This window comes from Phaenicophaeus curvirostris, chromosome Z (genome assembly GCF_032191515.1).
Source record: "Phaenicophaeus curvirostris isolate KB17595 chromosome Z, BPBGC_Pcur_1.0, whole genome shotgun sequence".
Taxonomy (NCBI): Eukaryota; Metazoa; Chordata; class Aves; order Cuculiformes; family Cuculidae; genus Phaenicophaeus; species Phaenicophaeus curvirostris.
In genome coordinates, this window is record NC_091431.1 from 4,859,650 (window position 1) to 4,880,272 (window position 20,623).

Below are 20,623 nucleotides of genomic sequence, written 5' to 3' on the forward strand. Positions count from 1 at the left end.
GTGTCTATACAGGACTGCAGGATTCTTTTCTCTTTACAATTTAAAGAAGTTGGCTGAAAAATCTATAGAACATAGATTTCAATGCAGGAAGTTGTTGGACACAGGAAGGTCATGACTCGCAGCATCACAGCCTGCTAATTAATACATGGTGCTTTTCTGAGTGTTAATGAGTCAGTAAAAGATCTGAACTCAAAATGACTTTGTCACAGAGACCAGACTGAAAAAATCTCAGACAAAAGAGAAATTAAGTATCAAACTCCAGGCAGAATAAAGAACAGGTGTTGCAGAGCAATCTCATACAGGAGTGAAAGATGCATGAAATTTATGGAGGTAAAATCTGGCTTCTTTACCTTCCCCATGCAATTTATGGAGTGAACATTTGACTTGTGAGGTGAGCATCCCCATCACCTTGTTAAAGCTTCCTAGAAAAGTTATGACTTTGAAGGCTCAAAACGTGTCTAGTTTGGATTTTTATCATTCTGATATCACAGTGCACTGCATTGTTCTCCAAAACAATTTTCCTTTCTCATTGTGACTTGCTTTTCATGCCTTCTTGCCAGCAATTATCCTTTCAGTATCTTTGCATATTAAGCCCTACAGCTTCAGGTCTTCCCCTATGTAGAATGCCCTTGTACTGTCTCCAGCTGTCTTGGCCACACTTTACCTTGCCATTCCAATTGCTTGATCCAAAGACGCAGCAGTAGCGGTGGAAGAGAAGTCCTGCTGTCTTCATTCCATACGCTGTAAGCCGTGAAGGTTGTTCATTCAACACCAGAAGGAATTAATACGTTCTAGCATTTTCCCTGCTGTCTTTATGTCAGCTTCTCATTCTCAAGCTGCAGTATACCTATATATCATTAAAAAAACTCAGAAACAGCACCTGCATCATAGTTGGGGCTCAGACCCTTGTAAGAAATAATGCAAGGAGAGAAGTTTGAGGAGAAGCTGTTTCTGAAGTAACTGGCAAAGCAAAACAGAGAAGATGCATAAGGTTAATCTTTTCACCTTGCAGATGGAGGATCATTGCAGAGCTGACTTCACAGCACTGAAGATATTTATAATTGTTCACAAGTCACAGCTATTGTGATCTATAAACAGAGACCTGTGTACTAGCCTGGCTCACCTTCCTAGTGATAGAAGTCCTCAGTTAGCTCCTGCACCGATTCCCCTGGATTTCAGGGATGCCAAGGTGTCTAGCCATCGAGAGAAAAGTAGTCTGCATTGAGTACAATAAAATTTGACTGAACACCAGGTAAATGCAAATAATGTTGTCTGTATTTCACTGTGCAAGAGGTCAAGGCGTCCAAATAAGCCCATCATTTTTCTGTTACACTTTGTGCTTAACACACGCCTCACTGTTCCAACTGGATTCCAAGAAAAAAAAGAAAAATAACATTTATTTCCAACATTGGACCTGTCAGTAACAAAGGACTCCTTGTGTTTTACCTTCATTTGATGCTTTTGAACCAACAGCAAATAGCAGATAACATATTTAAGAAATTAGAGCTGTGCTGGTAGACACTTCCATGATCTGCAATTGGAAACCTCTTTGTCCTAGTAACTGCTGACCCGTTTGCAACATGAAACCATTGTCTGTTCTTTTCCTGAAAACCACAGAGCGCTAACTTAGTCTTAGAAATTTAGACAGTGTCATCACAGAGAACTGTGTCAGCCGTGGTAGCTGGGGGACAATGGTCATATGGCCAGGGGGCAGGAGGGTGGACAGCATTGCCTTAATAAATGAACTAGAGTGGGAGAGGGAGCAATTTGTAAGAGGAAGTATTTGGGAGATGATTGTTTTGAAGGTGAGATCTACTTGCACTTTAAGCTACTATCACATTAGATTTCCCTCTCCAGCCCTCAGTTCATTGTGGAGAACTGTGATAGCTTTTCATCCACAGATCTGACACTCAAGACTGAAGGACTAGAGGTCTTATTCAACAGAAATCCCCCATATCTCTTCAGCAGTTTGAGCATCTATTCAACCAAAAAGCTCTTTCTATTGCTTCTAATTTGATAAGGACTTCACCTGCCTTAGGCAGCATTAGCCCTGTTTTACAGGTAGGAAACAGAACAACATTCTTGATGAAATGACTCAGTCTGGAGCATTTTTATGGGTGCTTTGTGCTGCTGAAGTACAACTGGAAACAGTGATCTATTGATTGTTGGGCATTACATCCCTTTTTTTTGCTTGCCTCAGTCTATACATTTTCTGACAATAATTTACAGTTACTATCTTACAGTTCTCAGCTGTCATGGAATAAATTTCAGCTCAACAAGCATTCTATCCAGAAAACTCTAAATGCTGTTCAGAAACAGGGATAAACATAGCACTAAGTTCTTATTTATGTCCTTGTGGATGTTTTTGTACTAAGACACTGCCCAGCAACTCAATCAGCAGGGCAATTTTCAGAAATTTATTTACCTACCACATACTAGAGTCACAAATATTGTCTGTTAGCCATATAGCTTCTGCAGTACACTGAGGGGTAAAGCAAATCTTACAATTAAATGTTAGCATTCACATGGGGAGCATCAGTACAGAGGCTTTATATTTTTTAATAGAGAACTAAGTCACAATTTCTTTTTGTGTATGCTTTGTTGCAATGCAGGAGAATAAACCGTATGGCACTGTGCATTTGTTTCTAGATTGGAACTGCTTATTGACCTCAGTACAGCGGTAAAGATTTATGCCAGCTAATGACCTAGCTGAGTTGGATTCAAAGTGACAGGATTTTAACAAAATCTTACATTATACTGGCAAGCCAAAAGCAGCTCCACTGACACTTTTTGCAATGGAGAAGAGAAAGTGAGCTTTCAAATGCATTCTGCGTACACCATCTCCTGGAAGCTTAGTAACATTTCCACATCCCAAACCTGAACACATGGGACTGTTTCTGAACAAAGCCTCCACTTCCAGAAGTTCAGCTGTGAATTTTCATCTGCTGAAATTTGAAAATCATGTACTTAACTATGAATATTTTTTTTTTCTTTCATCTCCCTCTGCACCCCATAAACATTGGCTAGTTTTCAAAAATGCATGCAGATAGGTAGGGGAAAGGTGATTAACCAATTTCTGTTTGGTTTGTTTTCTTTTTTAAATCATATTTGTTTTGTTCTTTTTTTCCTGAAACTTTGCTTAGCACTAGAAAATGCATTTCTTTTATCAGTGGGGTCATGAGGTATCTATTATCAGCTAGGCAACCACTTAAATGTGTTGGTTTCATAACACAAGATAAAATCCTATTGCTTCATATACCAGTGAGAGGAGTCTCATTGTAAAACAGCAGATCTCTAAAATCATTTTCAATTTTTCACAGCAGAGCAGACCTCTTAATGTTACACTCCCCAGTGATTAACAACTGAAACTGAACAGTTTTTCAAGATTCTGCAGGAGTTCCCTGGAAGAGATCATGCTGGCATTAACAGCAATTCTGCTGATGTGTAAGATATCCATTAAACACTGCACTTGGTGTTTTGCCAGGTAACTGACAGTATCATGGGGCAGAGCTGCTGAAACCTTTCCATAACAATTTTTCCTCAGAAGTTGTTGGAAAAGTTAGAAAAGTGTTACCTGCCATGTTCCCGCTTTCTATACCCTGTTAAAATTAAAAAGCAGTATTGTAGGTGGTGGTAAAAGCTGAATCCATCTGTCACTGTAGGATGCAGTTCCTGGCACTGCACTGCACTGCACTGTATTCGGGGTTGCCCTTGTCTTATTTCACTAAAATAATAATTCATGGAGTTTAATTATGGAAAAGAGAGGCTACCTGGATGAATGAGGAAACCATTCTAATGATTTGGGATGCCAATTGCAAATTGAGTTCCTGAAGCATTTTTCCTGCAGCCAGCTGTCAAAATGAACAGAATAATCTTGAATCAGATTCAGTGAGACAATGCTCCCCATTGATCAAGTACTGGGAAAGCATTTCCTAGATTTCAGTCGCTGTTGGGTTCATTGCTTATAGAAAATAGCCATAATTTCACTTTGCAACAGTTGCTCCTTTGTCTCTTCACAGCTCCTAGCAAGCTCAAACTCTGTGGGATCAGAAGGCAATATTATATTGCCTGCTTTTTTGGAGCTAAGACCATTTTTTTGCTGTATTTATATGCTGAACACCTGAGTTTCCTACACACTGCAAAAATAGACAGCAACCAAGTGTCATGCAAACCTCAAAACAACAGTAGACATAACAACCAGGGCACCAAGGATGAAAAGTCTCTGAGCCAAACCTTCTAGCTTTGCAGCACTGAAAGCTCATACAAAAGCCAAGCCCTGCTAGAAAGACCTCAAAACCCAACAGCTCAACTTTGCAGTCTGTCAAGGTTAGCTGCTGGCAGCATCTCATACATTTCCAGTTTTAAATCACAACTTGTGTAGACTCTATCCCTGAGTCTTTTCAAGTGTGAGTCTAGGTGTTATCAGCCTCGCTGATGGAATGGCACCATATTATATAAATGAAATGTGCCAAGAAATACAAAATCCCTGACATTTAGGTTTGTATTTTCCTGTTTCTGCTCCTGTGGTTTTATCACATTGGTATTTTCATGCATAATTGGCACCTCAAGCCATGTATATATGCACATGCTCAATTCTTCTCAAGATCTTCCCAAATAAAACAAGCTGTCCACTTCCCACTCAGCAGATGTTTTAACAACAGAAGACAGAAACCAATAAGATCTGGAAGTAAGTTGCCAAGCCAAGGGAACTGGTAGCGGCAGTGTTTGCTTTTGACAGAAAATAGCGCAAACATCATTTGTCTAGTAGCAGGATGTTACACAAGGTACAAAAGACTCTGAGAAGTCCCAAAGTTTTTCCTGGCACTGTCATAGAAGCTGTGCGTTCTGTAGAGCTCTTGACTTTCCTTAAAAAGTACATGACCTCCCTGTCTCAGTGCTCAAGCCATGCAACAACCTTCCCACCTCATCAGCATTTAAAGGCATTCACATTACCCTTTGTTTTCTTACACAGTGTAAGAAAACATTATCCATTGTTTGTTTTCTTACCCATGGTATGTTTTATTAAACAGTTAAGAGTTGTTCTTGGAAATACCAACAGAGCCCATGCATCCCACAGTAGATATTGTCCTTAGAGGTCTCAGGAACAGCGTTGGTACCCCAATTTCAGATGGCATACTCACTTCCAAAGTTCTTTAGCCTTTCTCCTGTACCTTCATCCTGCAGTTCCCTGCGGCATTTCCTACTGCTCCCTCCCAAGAGTTCTGTCTTCACAGGACGTGGCTGATCTTCCTGAATCATCTCAGACCTGTGCAGCAAGGTCCTGGCATTCCAGAATCCTGAACCTGTGAGGTCAGAGTACTGATTCAAGACAACAGTTGCTTGACCCCTTCTGGCACTTCATCCCTCTGCTGAAAGGGTTTTCTGACTATCTCTTGAGTTTGCCCCACCTACTAATCCACATCACAACTTGACATTCAACAGCTTGTTCACAGTACACTGTCGACATTGTTCTAAAAATTTGGGTGCACCTAAGTAGAATGACCATTCATGGAGTACACCAGTGCTTCAGGTACAAAACTCAGATTACTCACATGAAATCCCTAACCTGCAGTCCTTGAGCTGCAAAAATGATACTGCTGGCTGCTACAGCTTTCCGCACTTTTGGGAAAAATGCTAACTGGCAACACTAAATGGCTTTATAACCCCTGAAAAATATTGGCTCTTAACTACTCAGCTGATAGATTCATATAGACACTGCCCAAGCCTTTGGCACTTGTCTACTACTCCCACTCAGCAGCTCAGCCAGCACAGTTTGCAGTTCACTGTGGTGCTGTGATTGCATTACTAGCTAACATTCAAAGGGCTAGTTACATGCTAACCACTAATGAGTCTCACATGCAGCAGCAATGCGTAGCTCCCATGCACTTCATGGGAGTGGTTACTTGGGAGTACAGAGTTAGTCTGCTGCCTGAGGAGCAATTATATGCTGGAGCAATGACTTTTCTGAAGAAAACAAGTTTCTTCCTTTGCTCCTAGGTCATCAGAAGGGATATCTGGCAGTTAAAGAGATGAATAAAGAGGGATATATAATCTGTACCCATAACTGTCTTTACATCTTGTTCAATGAATTGTCAAGCCAAGACTTCATCATCCTGTGAAAGCCTCTCTCTAAGTGTAAACAAACCTTATTCTTTGAATTTGTTACAGCCGTGGATGTCTGATTTTGTAGGGAACTTGTAAGGTTATTTAAGCTGAGTACCAGGAAAGCTGATTACTGGAGATGGATCTACAGCTACTGCGTTCATTTCTTTTTAATCATACTCAAATCACCAGCAAATCTTAAGGTATTTTACAGATTCAAAAAGTGTCAGCAGTTTGTAGTGCCCATTATCTGCCATGTGATAATTAATAAGGCAAGACTCAAAAGAGGACTGTGACATTTACCTGTCCTGAGGTTTCCATCTTTCCACAGAATCTTCCCAGGAGAGGACTATAGAAACTAAGGAGGCAGCAGCTGATAAGTCTTGTTCCCATTCCAACATTTTTATCTTCTCTTGAAGCCAGTAACCCTTAGCAATTTTAAGATCAGCAGTGATGGCAGTGCAAGTAGTCCATTGTCTGCTTTGAGGGGCATTTTGCACTTAGTCCACTGTTCTTATAGCTGCAAACAAAATTTTTCCTCATGTGGATAAACAGCAGTAAGAAGAAAATAGAAGCCCCAAGAGACATAGAAGGTTCAAACACTGTTAAGATTTATGCTTCGTAAAAGGAGTCAAAAGTCATCAATAGAGAGTTGCAGGCACATAATTAGGTTTAAGGATAAGCATGGATTACCAGAAGCAAGAAGAACATAGAATACAAAGGAAGGGTCACTACTTAACTTCCCTGCATAGAATTTCCAAGACTTACACCAGACATACGGTGGTGCTAGAGACAGGGTATTAAGGCAGATAGACTTTTGATCTAATATATATTCCAGTGTTGTTATCATTTGTGGTGAAATTTGATAACGTGTCCAACACAAAGCAAAGCATGAACAGTCTTTCACAAAACATTTGGTACAGAAAATTACATGGAGGTACAGTTTACTCTCTGCTTTGTATTAGCCCTTCTCATAGAGGATTAAATATTTAGCAAGATGTAGACATCAGTGACAGACTGAGTGAGGGATGCCTTCCAGTGAAGTCACATATCAGTACACATTTTCTGCAGGTCAGGTGTTGCACTGCAATTGGCACCACTAGTTGGGCCATAGGTATCACAACAAACACCTAAGTTGACTTGGAAGGTGGCAGTATGGTTCAGTATTGGGATTCTGCTGGTCTTTTTGCTCTCTCACTGGCTGTGAGGACTTGTGTCTTGTGACACAGAGTGCATGGAGCCCACTCCAAGCTCATTCTTTGAGAAAGTCATCTTTAATGTCTTGAGACTAGACCTAGGTTTGGGTTGACAGCATTGTACTGGAAGTCTCTATTATGTATTATCAAAGCACTACTTCCTGTTGCTTATGATTCTGGCACTGGAATGCTGCCTTCACAGTTCTGCACTTATGCACAGGTCTCATTCCTGGGTTATAACACAGGGTCCAGATTAGTAGAGTGCAATTTGGAAAGCGTCTGCCCACTTACCAGACGAAAATGACCAGAACAGTATTTTCATAGTTAGAAGGCATCAAAATACCATCCAAACCCCTTTTTCTGTTGCTTTTCAGACTGAACTAGATGACTGCGCACTTGCAGCCTGCTTCTTGTTATTCTTAAAAAAGCTGGGAATATTCTTTTATCCTTGGGGGTCATTGAGGTGAAGTATGGTAAAGGAATTTTGTATGGCTTTGTGTTGCCCTGCGCTCTGTTTTACATAGATGAGCCAGATGGACTGGCAGAATGCCTGTTTGCTTTGTCTTTGCAATGCAGAACATGGCCATGGTGAGATCATCTTTGCAAGCTGCTGTGAAAACTGTGAGCTTCCTGGGAAGCATATAGAGCATGACTACTTTATTTGGCCTTTGACCTTTTAGGGGCTGGTAGATTGCTGAAGGCTTTCCGATTTCTATGGTTCTGGCAACACTCAGCCATCTCAAGGAAGTGCTTGGCATAGTAGGGACACTGCTCCAGAGACAGTTGTGAACACCCAAACTACTCAGGGCTTCAATACAAAAGGTGAAGCCAATTGTGAATAGGAAAGGACACAGAACTGTAAAAATTGTGTATATGTGTATAGCCTGGTAGTCAACCTAACAGCCTGGGCTATGCTGAGGGGTATTCTTGCTGCTTTTTGCTGCCAGAGGAGACTATGTGGTGTCCACAACACTTCAGTCCTTAGTTTCACTGTGGAATATGGAAACAAAGAAAGCAACAGTTGGTGTTGTATGGGGTCTGAGCTTCCAGAGATTAAGTGGTGATGCTGCTCTTCTGCAGAAGACTAAACGTCATTCTTGAGGAGTCAACGATAAAAGACGTTCTGCCAAAACAAATTCAGACTACGGGTCCTTTACTGGCTATCTAGGGCCCCAGAAAGAGGATCAGAGCAAGCCTAGAGGCTTCTTATGACACTGGCTGAGACATTGACTGGTTTAAAGACAAGTAATGCAACTAAACATCTAGATTTGTGGGGTGCAGATTGTCTCAAGGTTTTCACATTTGAAGAAAATCCTGAAAGTGCACGAACAGGTTAATCAGTCACCTGGTAAGTATTTTCAAACTTTTTCTGTGATAAGGGAAGCTGACTACAGTAATATATCAGAGGCAGATCTGTGAATGCTGAGAATTTCTGACAAACCATTCACACATAAGACCAAGATACCAGTTGTGAAGGAGGCAATCAACTCTTCTAATCTGTTATTTCTTCTCCTTAGCTCCACCATCCATCCCAAGGGTTTCGGTTTGGAACCGTGCGAGAAAGCAGTGCAGAAGATTACGTGAGGCAAAGCTTCCCAGAGATGCATGAGTATATGCGACGGTACAATGTCCCTGCCACCCCAGATGGAGTAGCATATCTAAAGTGAGCCTGTGCATGCAACAGCAGATCTGGTCCCTCAGCCAGAGTGCATGGCAGTGAGATGGTGATGGATTTCCCACTTTCAGTGTCACTTATCTCACAAAACAGTCATTGAAGGCATTGTGGCAGATAGAGAAGAAAACATGTAATCATCTGGAAGGAGTGGTACTTGGAAAGCAAGCTAGCATAGCACCAGCTGAAGTGTTTCCAGTGGAAGCAATGCTTTGCAGTAACTGCTAGGCTGCTGTCAAACATGGGCAATGTATAAATCCTGGCAGGTTTCTGTGCTTGAGAGCTCTTCATCAGGGAGTGAGAAACTTTCAGGAAAAAAAACATCACCATCCAAGCAAAATTTGCATATGAGGTTCCTCAGCAACTTGAGCATGCTGGAAGGAGAGAAGTTTCACAGGTAGAAATCATAAAGCATTTATCATTAAAATGAACAAAAGAAGCATTAGACTGGTAAAAAGTAATCAACATCAAGTATTCTTGCTTTAGGGAATCGTGGTATCACTGTATTTCAGAGACTTTTTTGCTTAACAATCTGGGGTTACACAATTGATTCACTCAGTCAGGAAGCAGGAGAGGTGATAATAAGCCTGAAATAATTCATTCATTTTACACATGGGAGTTGCATAACAGATGGCCTGAGAATTTTTCATCAGAAGTTATTTCCTGTTTATGCATTTTTCCCAGGCCCGTACTTATGATAAATAAGATACATGATAGTTTCTTTGGATTAAACTGGAATCAGTCCATCAAAATCAATGAAATAGTGTGACTTCACATCAGGAGAAAACCCAGACCTTTAAGGTCACAAGAGTGGAGGGTGCTGTCCTTGGATCAGATGAGAACAGACACTGTGTCTGTTCTTCCATATCATCATTTTGTGCGAGCATGCTATCCATAAATGATTCTTTTAGTAAAATTCAGTCCCCTGTGTTCATGAAGACTGAACATAGTGAAAATCTGATTTGGGCAAAGGAAATCAATTTATCTTGTATTCAGGGAGAAAGGAGGAGAAACACCTTTCTATCAGTTCTCTTCCTATATTTTTGCTCTAATGACCTTAACCTTTAACATCACAAAGAAATCAAGATGGCAGTACTATTTTAGCAGTTTTTTAATCTTTTCCAATAAAGCTTTCTGTTACCTTTCAGTTGAGTGAAGTCCAGCATATTATAGCATTTTCTGTCTTTCAGATCAGTAGTATTGCACGGGAGCAAAATAAGTCTTGCGCCTGCTGTCCTGCTCTAGATGCACAAAGTTCGTATTTCATGCACAATTGCTTTCTTCAAAACAAATCCGTTTTGCATTTAAAATAGCAATCCCTGTTTTTGTTCAGTAATCGTCCAGAAAACTGCATAGATAAATGTTCAGTGAGCATCACTGAGCCTTAAACCATGAAGTGATTCTGTTTCTGACTTTGATGTTGAATACAGGCATGATCCAGAGAAACTCGATGCTTTCATCATGGATAAAGCACTCTTAGATTATGAAGTATCAATAGATGCCGACTGCAAGCTTTTAACTGTGGGGAAACCCTTTGCCATTGAAGGTAATAATCAGTTTTATAACATATTTCTACGTTTCACATGTCTTCCATTTGCTTCATTGTGATTTGGTATTCTGAATGAATGTATGCAGGTGAACCTATGGACTGCTTGAAGATCATATAAAATTCTTAGTGATTAAGTAGAACTAAGGTTTCATCCTTTTTTTGTGGTTTTTGAATTTTCAAATCACTTGTTCCCACTTTAAAGGTCAGGTTAAGATTCCCACTGAGTATGTGGCTAATTGAAGCTAAAGGCAACTACCATGGTATGTAGCCTCCTGCAGCCCTGATGTATTAGCAAGGAAAGGTTTGAAGGCAGCCTGGGAGCGAAGTGTGTCTGCTGCCTGCCTCCAGCACAGGTGAACACATTAACAGCTATTAGACTTCAGGAATCACTTTGATGATAGACAGCCAGTGAAAATGATTGAAGCTCTCTCTTACTCCCCTCCAAGGGCAATCACCTTGGACGGTCCCAGCGCACATTAAAACGACCTCCTTCAGAAATGCTCAAACCTGACTGAGGAAGGCAGTATGCTAAATGAAGGCCAGAGGAAGCTGAGCATTTTAATAATTTCAGCTACAGGTCACCAGCAATGGTCATTTTGTATAGAACATTCCTTTTTGCTATTCCTGGCCAACGTCTCCCATTTGAACTCACACCAGAGACCTGAAAGCAATCCATTTTCTTTTGGTTTTGTTATCAGGAAGGGTAGATGCACAGAGAGCTGTTCAGGCTGTAGCAGGATTTGTGTGTGTGCAGCTGCATGTTTCACCATGCTCATGCAACTTGATAAATCTTCCACTTCAGACAGGTTAGCTCTACTGAAGTAAACCATCACATTTCATGACTTTGAATCAAGTAAAGCAAATTTCAATATGGAAGAAACAAATAAACTACGAACTGTATGTTTTTACAGAACTGGACTTCAGAGCACACAATTGCAAAACACTTAAATATGCTGAAAATCCGGTGTTCATGAATCCTATCTGTGCATTCTCTGAAACCGTTCCATCAATGTTTGCAAATATATTCAGGTGGAAATACAGGAAAATGTACAAAAATCCGTAGCAATGGAGGCTATTGTGTTATGAGTATGCATATCACCACATCACTCTATCTCATTGAAAAGCAAGCCACTGTGGAGGCAAATATACCTCTCATACGTTTATGGGGGACTTTTTCTTTCTTCCTCTGTTGTTTCTGATCTTCTGGTTTTTGAAGAAGGCAGTCTGAAATTCTGAATTCTGAACTGAAAAACAAAAATCCACAGAGGACTAGAAAGGAATCTCTGCAGGCAGCTAGCAGGACATCTCCATGTGCCAATGCATGTCTTCCAGGCATTAATTGTATTTTTTATCTAATGTCAAAACCCAGATTCTGCAAATCAGAAGACCATATTTAGAATTACTGAGTTCATTTTCACTTACACTAAGTCTTTTACCAGCACTTTGAAGTAGTAAACGATGACACAGCTGTATTTATTGCTTTCTGAAAGTCCTTGTCACTGTCGGAAAAGCAAGAATGGAGATCATAGCCCCTGGGCTCTACACTGCTGTGTGACGACAGTACAGGCTGCTTTCGTATAATTACATGTACAATTTCTCATCAGAAAATACATAGGAAGAAAGTAAAATGCCACATCTGACACCACAGTCACATCCACTGCTGTAACAATGTAGAGAGATCGCAGAATGGTTTACCTGACATTAAGGCCCTTTCACGCTGATAAAACAAGGTGAAGAAGAAGAATCCGTGGCAAAGGCATTCAAAACCTTGTGTTTCTAGAGATAGGACAGGCTTATTAATCTATTATTACCTCCATCTTAAGTTTTTGAACCTCCAATTTAAGTATTACTTTTGTGTCCATATTAATTTTAAATTTGCACATCCTGTTTGTGTTAGGCTGCTTTAGTTTGCACAGCAAAAAAGTCTCACCTTAGCATTCTCAGTCCATGGTAAGCCAGCATCCAGGTTTGAGCTGGCTTGCTGAAGCAGAACATCAACTTCATCTGCCACACTGATAGTTGATAGCTGAAATGAACATACTGTACCAAGAAGTAAACAAGGAGAGAAATAATTGTAAAATTTTTCCTTCTAGGATATGGTATTGGTCTTCCCCCCAATTCTCCACTCACCTCAAACATCTCTGAACTCATAAGTGAATACAAGTCTCATGGTTTCATGGATGTTCTGCATGACAAATGGTACAAGGTTGTTCCCTGTGGGAAAAGAAGCTTTGCTGTCACAGAGGTAAGCAATGAACTTGGGTCACACAAATGAGGATTTGTGTATTGTGCAGTAGACATATACATGTGACAGAGATGGGCCGCAGCTGAAGGAAAGAAAGCGTTAGGCTTCAAAAGCAAGAGATGCTCATCGCAGCAACATTCAGATCAAAGCATGAGGAAGACATCAGTAAGACTGTGCTGCTAAGTTAGGCATGCAGTGCATGCATCACAGAGCACTTGTGGAGAAAACCAGGCATGTAAATATCAGAAAAAATCATCTGACATACTGTGCAACAAACCTTATCTGATTCCGCTTATTGTGTGTATCACCACCTACAGGATCTGTCAGTGATTCTGGACCCTCTCACACAGGAGTATAGCTAGAATAGCTAACACAGAGACCAACAAAAGCAAAAGAAGCAGAGAGAGTGGGAATTTAGTACATCCCAAATCTCTAATATAACCCTGACCTCTTCCTGACATGTGGCAGCTACTTGTACCAGAGATAGCCCTTCAGACCACAAACAGTCCACTGAGGTATCATTCTAAGCACAGAAGAGAAACAGTCTCATATCTAAGTAAATCTACAGGAAGTGGAGGTGAATCTCCATGGTGAATCTGTCTTGGTGTCAACTCAGAGGAGTTATACCAGCTTGTGGAAACTGCAGATGTTGGCCTTTATTTATGAGAAAAAACTTACTTTTACCAGAAGAATAGTTTTTTCATCATTCTATAGACTGTCAAGTGAAAAAAGGTAAAGTACTGAGGAATCAAATGATTCAGCATGTGTGAAGCTTAGAGCATACATTTAGCTCAAGGTGTTCCAAAATACATAGGCTATGTGTTCTCAGTGGTACAAAACCTACAGCCAAAAGTATGCCGCTTCCTTCTTGGAGTGTTAGCCAAATATCAAACCAATCCAACGTGTTGCTCAGGAGGTGGTAGCATCACCATTCTCCCTCAAAAGAGAAGCCCAGTTTCCTAGGGCTCTGACTCCAGCTCCTTAGTGGTCACCGGAATGCCTTGTCTGCAAACCTCTCACTGCTGACTAAATCACTAGAAAAATCTTCATTTCTTACAGATCAAGAAAAAGCCCTTTTTGACTGCTTTAATACATAGATTGTTGGGGTATTTCTGCATTGCTTATTACATGGTTAAGGTTTTCTTTAAGACTGTATCAGTATTAAATATATTTTAGCATCAGACATTCACAGAAGAAAATTATTTTTATTGAACTTGTTCGGTTTTTTTCTTGTGTGATTAATTCAACACAAGAAAGCACATATAATCCATATATTCACTGCTATTTCTGATCTAGCTAACCTGAAGATTATATTGTCATTGAACAAGAGAGGTACCTAGGGAGTTTTCTTTTTAAAGCAGCTGACATATCTGTTCCTGACAAGCACTTCACTCAATGACCTCTTGTTACTCTACATTTTAATACAATCTTTTGAATTAAATCTCATGGAAATTACTAAATTATAATGGCATTAATTACCACAACTGTCACAAAAATGAAAACTCTTACAGCAGAGACAAGCTTATCTTCTTAGTAATTTCTCAGTGATAAGACGTAAGGAGCTCCCTCTGATCATGAGATCTTACTCCAGTATGTAAGGCTGTATTCTCTGTGTTCTTAGAGAAATAGGGAAAAAACCCAAATCAAATCTAAACATCTTCCACTTTAAAAATATGGTTTTATTTAGGACTGTTTTTCTCCCAGAACATATATTTTCTCCTTTAAGCTATTGGTTTCTAGAGTGGGGTGCTTAGAGACCCTGAAGGTGTATGAGACAATCAGCTAGCGTGCAGGAAGAATATATTAGAACTGTGCTAATACATACATAAATATACATATATACATATATACATATATACATATATACATATATACATAACCATACATTTGGGGGGGCATGCTCAAAAAGCTTCTAAGAGAGGTGCACAATCAAGAGACGTTTGGAGGCCACTGCTCTAAGCCTTAGGATCTCAAGTCTGTCTCCAGAAACAGGATTTTTTTTTTCTGCCATAGCAAATATAATAATAGAGAAAATAAGCCCTGGCTTGGCAGACTGCACAAGGCTTATTATAAAATCAACTGAATTTTTCTTTTTGTGAAGAAAAGCAAACATGAGCAAAGATAAAATAAACCTCCCATTCAAACTGGAGAGAAAAAAATCTGATAGGCAGCATGTCACTTTTACAGTTACTCTTCTGAAAGCCCTTTCAGTTTAAAAATGTGGGGAAAGACCATACCGCATTCCTGCACAGCTATTGCTAATGCATTACATCTGAGTCAAACGCAATTCTTCCACTTCCCTAAATTTTCATTAACTCTTTGATGTTCAGTGATGTAACACTAACAGTCAGTGGTTTCCAGGTAAACCTTAAACTTCCCTGTGTTCGTGGCATGGAAAAACAATGACGTGGTTTAAGCATTCAAAGATTCCTCAAGGTCTACCAACAAAGTGATAGGAAAAAAGCTAATCCAGTCAGAAAAGAAAATTCTGGGTTTGTAATGTGAATGATCCCATCGACTTCCTTTTTTCCCAATACTGAATATAATCCTTGGGTTTTAAGGGAGGTTTTACGCATGGGGTTACAGCTGGAAGACATACTGTGCTTTAAAGTAGTTCAGTCTACTGAGCACAAGCTGCATGTGGTAGCCAGAAAGAAAGGCAAGTGTAGGTGCTCTGGGGCTGGTTATCTGACTGTAGTCCTTATTTGATCTTGAGTTGTACTAATCCAACATACGTAACTGTTTTTTTCTCCAGAGGCCAAGGTCCAATTGGTTGGCTCAGGTGACTGAACTGAAGGACTGTGAAAAGTCACTTAAAGACTTTGTCTTTGAACAAATCCTTGTATACTCGAAGGTCTCATACAAAAATAAAGAGCAAGCAGAAACAAAAAAAGCACTTCTAAGTCTGTGCTGGTGTGGGATAAGCCGTGCGAAGTCCAGAACTTCCATTCCTGAATTATTCTACTGCATCTCCCATGAGCATTCTTTCCTCTCCACCCACTCCTCTTGGCCAAGAACTTGCAGATTTTAGAACTGTGCAGTTTTACAGCTGGGGCCAAACTAAACAGGGCCAAGCAGCAGACACTCTTATCTAAAATATGGTTTGCCCATCATTAAGTCAAGAAACATGGGAATTATTCTTCGTCTTCTCTTTATGTCAGTTTGTATCGTTTACTCCTGTACAGCCCAGAAATCTCTGTTATTTAATTCTTTGCAGTCAGTCACAAGAGCATTCAACAGATTCACTGAAGTGTGGACAATGTTCAACACAGAATTAATTTTTGGCAAAAGTCTCAGCTTCTAAGACTTTGACATCGATCATACACCAAAGTAAGACCCAGCAATTGCCTTTGATAGCTAGAGTCAGGCTTTGTATTTTCTACATCTTTTTGATAAATTTGATCTGTGACACACTGCACCTGTTGACAAAGAATAATGCCCCAAGAATGGGAATATATGTAGGTGAAATATTGATCAGTGTAGCCTTTAAACGAGTGACCTATCCATCTCCTTTTTTCTGTCGCTACCTCATGAGGTTGTACCTGATTCTTATCCACCTGACACTCATGCCCAGCAGGGTTAATTTTTCCTTAGGTTTGTTTTGAGATTCATCTTCCTACTAATCTTTTTTTTTCTGATCTCATACTGGGAAGTTATAGTTCCCAAGGCAGAATTCACTGCTAGCAGGAAAGAGAAGGACTCCAGCTGGTCCAAGAAGTAGTGAGGCTTTGGGAAAAGGTAACTATGCATACAGTCTGTTTCATAGCTTTTAATCTACATTTTTAAAAATGTTGTTGTTGAACTGTCTGTTCTATTTCACTTGAAAGGACAATTGAAGCTCTTGAATTATAGACTGATTTGCATGTAGGCTGGCAGTTCAGTCATATAGCAATTAATACATGGAATAAAACCCCCATGTTTTTACATAGCAGAATCCCAACTATTAACACAAACTACTTACTGATGCTCACCTAAGTAGTATCTAATGTGACATTTACAGTAACAATATATGCAACTGCACAAATAACATCAGTACAGACTGGCCCCATTACTGAAAACCTACCACTTTCCACAGGTGGCACTGAGGAAGGCACAGTGCCATGCATCTCCTGCTGGTGCCAGAGAGGTCGGTCCACACTTCTAATGGTGGTGATTGGTCATTGACCAGCCAAGACAAAGTCCTTCCGTCCTGTATTCTTCTGTCATCAGCAGTGGGATGCGCTGATGGCACTCTTCTGGAGTCTTTGATTGAACTTGATCACTTGCCATGTCTTATGCTCGAATTGGTAATCTTTGACCTCAGTATCACCTGGAATGTACAATCAGACAATGTTTCATTCACCTTGCCATGGTTTTATCCAGTTGTCATCCAGCAAAGCATGCCTTTCTGCTCTGAGATTAACCTAGTGTCCTTAAAGGTCAACAGTTAGTTTCCTTTTTTGTTGTATCAGTCAGCTGACAACTCAATAGTTATTTTTCTAGCCATTACCTTGAAGCTGTGGTTTATATACGTGTCTTGGTGCACTACAGGTGTCAAGGGAAAGCTGTGCTTCACAAACAGAATGAACCGGCCTGTGCTCATAAATGAAAGCTGCGCATCAGTCACCTTTCACAGTACCTTGTTACCAGTGCATGAAAAACAAACATAAGGAACAAGAACAAAGATTTTTCTGCCAAAGCAATTTGCTCAGTTTGCATATATGCTGTCTGAGGATGAGATCTGGCCCTTGCTCAGTGGAGGACTGGGAACATTATGAAGAAGGATGTCACAAAATGACAGATGTTGCATTTTAAAGGAGTTGTCTCAATGTGGAAGAGGCAGTAGCATGTGGACTTGCCCTGGGGAAAAAAAGCATTTCCCACAATGGTCCTGAAGAAAGGAGCGTTTGAGCACTGAGTTTGACAGCAGAGTCAGGAGAAACATGTTTTGAGTCCCCTGGAATGAGTAATAGATTTAGATTCACCTGTCGAAACGGGAAAAAAAAAGAATCACTACCTGAGAAGCTGTTACTCCCAATTCACCAGCCTGTAATATCACAGAGGCAAACACCTTCTCAGTACCTAATTTGGATGATACGTGTATTGTTGTTTCCACTATCAACAAGGGTTGGATGATGGATGAGGTGAAAGAAAAAGATTTATTACAAAAGGAAGCATTTTCCAAGTTCTGTACAAAACTCCACACTACTAGAGGGGAAAGGGACTTGTCTTGCTAATGCGAGACAGTGATTTACAGTATCTTAGAATTTCACACTTGAAATTCTCACCAGTCCTTGCTAAGGATAGTCTCCCTGAAGAGGTTAAATATATACCACTACAATGCTGCCACTTCTATGAGAGCACAGAAAGATGTAAGGCTGAATAATAAATAAATAACAGTCTCTGCAGCTACAAGAAATGTACAAGAAATGCAAAGGGATCTGAACAGGCTGGACTGCTGGGCAGAGTCCAATGGCATGAGGTTTAACAAGGCCAAATGCCGGGTCCTGCACGTGGGGCACAACAACCCTATGCAGTGCTACAGACTAGGAGAAGTCTGTCTAGAAAGCTGCCTGGAGGAGAGGGACCTGGGTTTGTTGGTTGACAGCCGACTGAATATGAGCCAGCAGTGTGCCCAGGTGGCCAAGAAGGCCAATGGCATCTTGGCTTGTATCAGAAACGGTGTGGCCAGCAGGTCCAGGGAGGTTATCCTCCCTCTGTACTCAGCACTGGTGAGACCGCTCCTCGAATCCTGTGTTCAGTTCTGGGCCCCTCACCACAAGAAGGATGTTGAGGCTCTGGAGAGAGTACAGAGAAGAGCAACAAAGCTGGTGAGGGGGCTGGAGAACAGGCCTTATGAGGAGCGGCTGAGAGAGCTGGGGTTGTTTAGCCTGGAGAAGAGGAGGCTGAGGGGTGACCTCATTGCTCTCTACAACTACCTGAAAGGAAGCTGTAGAGAGGAGGGTGCTGGCCTCTTCTCCCAAGTGACAGGGGACAGGACAAGAGGGAATGGCCTCAAGCTCCGCCAGGGGAGTTTTAGGCTAGATGTTAGGAAAAAATTCTTTACAGAAAGGGTCATTGGGCACTGGAACAGGCTGCCCAGGGAGGTGGTTGAGTCACCTTCCCTGGAGGTGTTTAAGGCACGGGTGGACGAGGTGCTGAGGGACATGGTTTAGTGTTTGATGGGAACGGTTGGACTCGATGATCCGGTGGGTCTCTTCCAACCTGGTTGTTCTGTGATTCTGTGATTCTGTGAAATGCCACTATGTGGAGACAGGGACAGGCTTTAATATTGTTTAGTTACCTAAATAAAAGCATCATCATCAGTATGCTTTAGAGAACTTACTGAGATACCCAGATCAGTTTAGAAATCTGTCCTTTATATCTATTTATCCCTAATAAGGCTGGAAATAATTCCTTCTTCACAGAGGTTTTGCCAAGTTTAACTTCCTGACCTCAGTAAAGTTTTATAAGTCCTTGCAGGGAAAATTCTATCAAAAAGGATAGCTTACTATTATAGCTAACACACACAAAATATCTGTATTTAGCATTTGGATGTGTAGCACCGATAACTGTGCTGTGCTGCCAACCTGCAAAGTACCCACAAAAATCTTTAGAGGCCCATATTAGCCAGAGCTGGACCACAGGCGTATTTGATGGCTTAGTCACTGGTCTCACTTGTAGCAGGGAGTAAAGCAGGAGTTTTGCCCGTGAAATCCAATAATGAAATCTCTGGGAGCTGTGTTTTGACTCTGCTCCCTCCTTCAAAGAACACAGAAATATCAAACCCTTCTCTGCGTCCTCTTGCTTCTCTCAAGGCCCACAGGAAAAGCATATAACTACAGGAGAGACAGCAGGAGATGCTTAGGTAGGAATTGTAGATATGCATTGATAAATGAACAATCTCTCTAAGGATATATAAAAGATGCAGATATCTCCACTTCTGGTTTTCTATTTTTTGGTTTTCATAAACTGTCAATTTCCCCATTTGCAAGTGGCAAATAACAGAGGCTGTTGCCAGTGTAGCACTTAGCACCCATTTTCTGTAATCATCAGAGGATTGACTATGGTTGCTTGTTGCTTTAGAACCACCACATGGGTATAATTGAGTTCCTTCTCTAAAATGCAGAGAGCTCCCTCCTGAATTTATGATCACAAAGTTGGAACAAGGACTGTATTTTTATCCTAGGTAAATAGAGAATACACCACATTATGGGCTTTTATTGATTAAAAAAAAAAAAAACGGGAAAAGAGGGAAAAGAGATGTTGCAGTAGAGAAAGTCATCAGCTGGTTTTCTGTTGCTAGCAAAGACCTAACACACACCTCTAACCCCTACCCCTTCGGCAGAGAGTAAAGCAGTGATACAGAGTATCCATTTTATTTATATATGTACCTACAAATACATGTACAAACTACAGAATAAGTAGTGAGTTTGCTGCTCTGATACCAATCAGCATGAAGCTGTGAAAATGAGAGGTTCCCCTGCTAAACGTTTTCTTTTATTACTGAACATGTGTGTGGCTACAGAAATTAAGAGCAGCTGATAAATTGCCTTTTTACAATGGTATGTAAATGTGATGATATTGCTATAAATAATCACTCCGTACACTACAAGACACACTGCTAATTATTTCTCCCCTACTTCATTTACCCACTTAATTTAGTCTCCGAAGTTTCTCTCTACTGTGCAGCCTTTATCAGGCATCTCTTTGACTGTACTCTTTTCTTTATTGCTAGATGAAGTATTATTGATGCTTTGTTTTGGTATCTCCTTTCCTAGGAAAAGATGTCTTGTTTGAGGCAATTTCAAAAGCTATCCATTACAAGTGAAAAATGCATCTGAGATGCCAGTGCTGGAATTTCTTTCACCTGTTTCCAG

General features: G+C 40.6%; 1 protein-coding gene across 1 annotated transcript in view; it reads left to right on the forward strand.

Annotated features, from left to right (window-relative positions):
* GRIN3A (glutamate ionotropic receptor NMDA type subunit 3A) overlaps nt 1-20,623 on the forward strand; it is a 77,297-nt gene that overhangs the window by 49,667 nt on the left and 7,007 nt on the right. The window contains 3 exon segments of the mRNA XM_069880789.1: nt 8,816-8,961; nt 10,401-10,516; nt 12,613-12,764. Coding sequence (XP_069736890.1) covers nt 8,816-8,961; nt 10,401-10,516; nt 12,613-12,764 — 414 coding nt within the window.